Source organism: Diceros bicornis, chromosome 2 (assembly GCF_020826845.1).
Source record: "Diceros bicornis minor isolate mBicDic1 chromosome 2, mDicBic1.mat.cur, whole genome shotgun sequence".
NCBI lineage: Eukaryota > Metazoa > Chordata > Mammalia > Perissodactyla > Rhinocerotidae > Diceros > Diceros bicornis.
Window position 1 is genome coordinate 32,786,787 of NC_080741.1, and position 4,399 is coordinate 32,791,185.

The window sequence follows — 4,399 nt, forward strand, 5'->3', positions numbered from 1 at the left end:
TATTTGTTTTCTTTTTTGATAACAAATAATGTACATATAAATTTATGGATTCTTTTTGAATGCTGTACTTGGAAGACTTTAGAGATTATTTAAACTAATATCTGCATTTATAGATGAAGAAGCACACTCTAAGTTCACGTGTTTTTTCTCAAGTTAATAGTAAATAAAAATAATTGTAATAGCAGCCCTTATTTATGGTCCAGGACCTGCACTAAGTGTTTACTATAGAGGAGTAAGAGTTCCTTCTGTGACTTATTATTCTTCCACTTCTGTTCCCTAGCGCTCCCAAGAGATGTTTAATGAATAGATGAATCTCTTAAACTTCTGTGACTGAATTGGTTAAATACTCTTTTTTTTTTTTGTGAGGAAGATTCGCCCTGAGCTGTCATCTGTGCCAGTCCTCCTCTGTTTTGTATGTGGCATGCCTCCACAGCACGGCTGATCAGTGGAGTAGGTCCGCGCTTGAATCTGAACCTGCCACCTCTGGCTGCTGAAGTGAAGCGCGCAGAACTTGAACCACTCGGCCACGGGGCCAGCCCCCTAAATTCTCTTTTATATATTGACTAAAGAATTTTTACACCTCACTTTCAATCATCATAATTTGTTATTCTTAGTTTGACAAATTATCCCTGCCTCTAGACAGGGCAGCACTAGAGCAGAGTGGACAGGAGCGTGGACTGTGGAGAGGGCAGCCTGGGCTTAACTTCTGGGTCAGCCAGAGCTTAGCTAGCTGTGCAACCTCCGGCAGGTTCCTCACTGTAAGATGGGATAATTATTCCCCACGGAGTAGGTGTGAGGTCTACTATATGTAAACACATTACCACAGTGCCTGGCACACGGTAATAAATGTTAGCTCTTTTTTTATTGTATTTATTAGCTTTTGTTATCTGAATATTAATCATTTGAATATTCTTCCATCTCTCACCCCCTAGAAATAAGGGAGGAAAATAGGTTCTAGTCCATTCTGGAGGAGGGCCTAGGAGGCGTGAGAGGAGGCTGTTTCTGTTTGTTCAGAGGAGAGAGAAACAGTGAAGGAAACAAAGGGATGTGACATTTGCTGAAAGTAAATGGAGAGTTACTAAGGAAGAATTTTACTCGACTTTGTCTCAGCATAACTCTAAAAAATAGTATTTTTCATCTTTGAATAAGCAAATGCTGTTTTGTTATTTGCTATTGACATTCCATGAAATGAATGTAACCACTACCTGCTCTCATCTCTTCATAGTGACATCTTGAAATGTTAATGGTTTCTGCTCCTTTATTTCTGTCTCATCTCCATTCATTCCTCAGTTAACTGCAGTCTGATTTCTGCCCTCACTCCACTGAAAGTGCTCTTCCTAGAGGTTCTAGTGGGTTCATAGTAGCCAAATCCAATGAATATCTTTTCAGTCTTTTCTCTGTTACGTGACCTCTCTCTGGAAATTGCTTAAAATTCCCTTCTATCTGGCTTCCTATTTAAAGCTTTGTCATTTCCCCAACTTCTCTACCTACTTGTTCTCAGCCTTTTCTTCCTTAGGCTGTTCCTTAAAGTGGGTTCCCTGGTTCTCTTCTCAAGTCTAAGAAAGGTCAGTTTGGACCCATGGATTCAGTTCCTTCCTATAGGTCATGATATTTCTCTGCTGCTTTTTTCAAGTCCAAAACTGAACTCAGCTCCTTTTACTCCTCCTGCATCCTGTGTCTTTGTGAATTATACAGATGTCTAGAATCTAGAATCTTCCTGTCTCCTAACTCTAATTGGTTATTTCCTATTGACTTCCTTAAATCTCTCCCAGATCCATTTCATCCTTTGCATCAACTCCTTTGGCCTAGGCCTGCATCATTTCTTGTCTGGATTACTGTAATAGTTTATTTATTGGACATCCTGCCTCTAACCTTGCTGCCCCCTTTTAGCCTGTCTGCCACATGCTGTCAGATTCATCGAAGACTCATAGCTGATCTTACAGTTGCTGTTAATAGTGCCCCATTGCCTTCAGGGTAGATTTTAACTTCTTAGTATGGCTTAAGTGGACCATGATTTGGCCTTTGCCCATTCCAGCCTCATCTCAGGCCTTTCTCCTGTGTGCATAATCTGCTTTAGTGGTACTAATTTACTTGCAGTTCTTCATGCTCTATGGTGCCTTTCCACGTGTGCCTTCTATATGGGTTTCTGTTGGTCCTTCAAAATGCAACCTATGCATTTCCCCTTGACGTCTCCCCTCTCCCCGACTTCTTCCCCGTGTTTCCATGGTGCACTGGGCTATACTTCTATTATAGCGCTTTGTATACTTAATTGTAAGGTAGTCTTTACCTGTCTGCTCTGTAACACCATGGGTTCCTTGAGGTGAAGTGCTGTACTTCTCATTGCTTTATTCTGGGACAGTGCTATTCAAAAAAGAACATTAGTTTTTTTTTTTTTTTTCTTTTCTTTAACTAGTTTGGTAGCCTAATGTTTACAATGAATTTATGACCATTACTAAAAATCTATTTCTAAAGATTGTACATGATGACCTGAATGTCTGAATATTATTAAAGTAAGCTTACATTAAATACTTGCCAAGTGATTCATTTTAAAATGAGATTTTCGTTTCCTTCTTGTAGCTATAATGATCCAACCTTTTATGAAGAATGCAAAATGGAATACCTGAAGGAAAGGGAAGAATTTAGAAAAACTGGAATTCCTACCAAGAAAAGGCTACAGAAGCTTCCCACAAGCATGTAGACAAATATTCAGGTGATACTCAAGAACTCTAATATTCATGGAAATCACAATCACCTGAAATAAGACTCCAGGAAATGTGTTTGCATTATCCTAAATTATGGAAATATTAATTTTATCTGAAATAAAGATTTTTAAAAAAATTTCAAGTTGTTCATTAAATGGGATAGGAATAGTGAAATGGGATATGGTTTGCCTGATCATCATGGATTTTTCTTTTTTCCACAACGATAGTTCTATAACAGTAATACTGATTTTTAGGGTTCATACGGATCTTACATTACTCTCTTCCAGTGTATAGACTAATGGCTAATCATGGGGGCCACAAGTAACCAAAGGAAAGCAGGAATGGACAGCCTTCAGTGTGTTAATAACTAGGCAGTAAAGCAGAATGGTTATGAACCAGAATCCTTCCTGGTTCTACCACTTATTAGCTATGCAACCCTGGAAATAAGTCTCATACAATTATTGTGAGGATTAACTGAGTATTGCAGGTAAGCAGAATGTGTAGCACAGTGCCTCAGACATGGCAAATACTCTTTAATGGTTATTGTTATTAGTAGTAGTAAAGACTTATTTGGAAACACAGATGAGGAGATACATGAATTAATTTTATTTACATCTTTGATAGAAAATTTGCTAAAAGGTATTATGTTCTTTGACCTGTTAATTTGGCTACTGAAAATATTTTAATCTTTTATTGAGATGTCTTCTTTATAAGTGAATGACCATTTTGTAACATAGTAATGGTTTCAGAAGCTAGTGTAAAAAGTTTCTATCCCAATGCAATAATTTGGTCCCAGGGTGAGCTTTTATATTAAAAGGTGCTCTTTTTTTTCCCATGAGCTGTTAAATCTTCACCATGGCCATTGTGACCAGTTTCCAGGTAAGTAAATTTTATGTATATTTACAGTTTTCATTAAAGTCACAGTTAGAAATTAGTGCCTACTAGGACAAGATTTAACTTTGGCCCCAATCCCATGAAACAGATCTGAAAGATTTTTTTTTAAAGGACTTGGTTAAAGCAAATAGCAAACAGGACCATAAAGAACCAATGGGATCTTCAAGTTCCACACTTTACTACGTAGGGATGTCCCTTTTCTACTTATGAATTAGGTTCCATTTTGGCATAACCTCAGTTTCCTTTTAGAGAAGATGTAAATTGTATTTTAGCTAACAGAAGATCAAGAGGAAGGAATAGGTGGCTTTTTTGTTGTTAGCTCTGTTCTCTTCATTTTGTTGAGTTACAGATGTTTTCAACTAGGTTATAAAAATCTGAAGATTAAATTTTCAAGGGAAGCCCTTCAGAGCATGTTTCAGCTAGTATGAAAGAAGTGAACATAAAATCTTCCATTTTAAATAGATTATAGCTACAGATGGGCCGTTCTCTCATTTCTCTTTGAATCTTATGTAGAACAGAGATGATCATAAAGTGTACATTTAAAAATTTATGGCTGGGTAAAGTTTTTTGGCTAATCTTTCCTATAAATAGTCTTACACATCATTTATTTAGCACTCTGAACTGTCAAGAACATCAACCACTGATTTTCTAGCATACCTGTTTGATAGTTGTTGGAGGGAAAAGCATTTTATCCACTCAAAATAAGTTGGTTTAACAAATGTCTGTTATAGGAATCAAATTAACAACTAACAATTAGTACCTGACCTTGAAATATATAGACAAGGACAATATTTCACATCCAC

The 4,399-nt window shown here is 37.1% G+C and overlaps 1 protein-coding gene across 3 annotated transcripts in view; it reads left to right on the plus strand.

Annotated features, from left to right (window-relative positions):
* Window positions 1-2,854, plus strand: part of CMC1 (C-X9-C motif containing 1) — an 82,463-nt gene extending 79,609 nt beyond the window's left edge. The window contains exon 4 of one of the 3 annotated variants that reach the window (XM_058554133.1): window positions 2,578-2,852. In XM_058554133.1, coding sequence (XP_058410116.1) covers window positions 2,578-2,698 — 121 coding nt within the window. In that variant the 3' untranslated portion in view covers window positions 2,699-2,852. Of the gene's footprint in view, window positions 1-2,577 lie in introns of all 3 variants that reach the window. The other 2 variants (XM_058554141.1, XM_058554127.1) reach the window with 2 other exon arrangements.
* The last annotated feature ends 1,545 nt before the right edge of the window (window positions 2,855-4,399 follow it).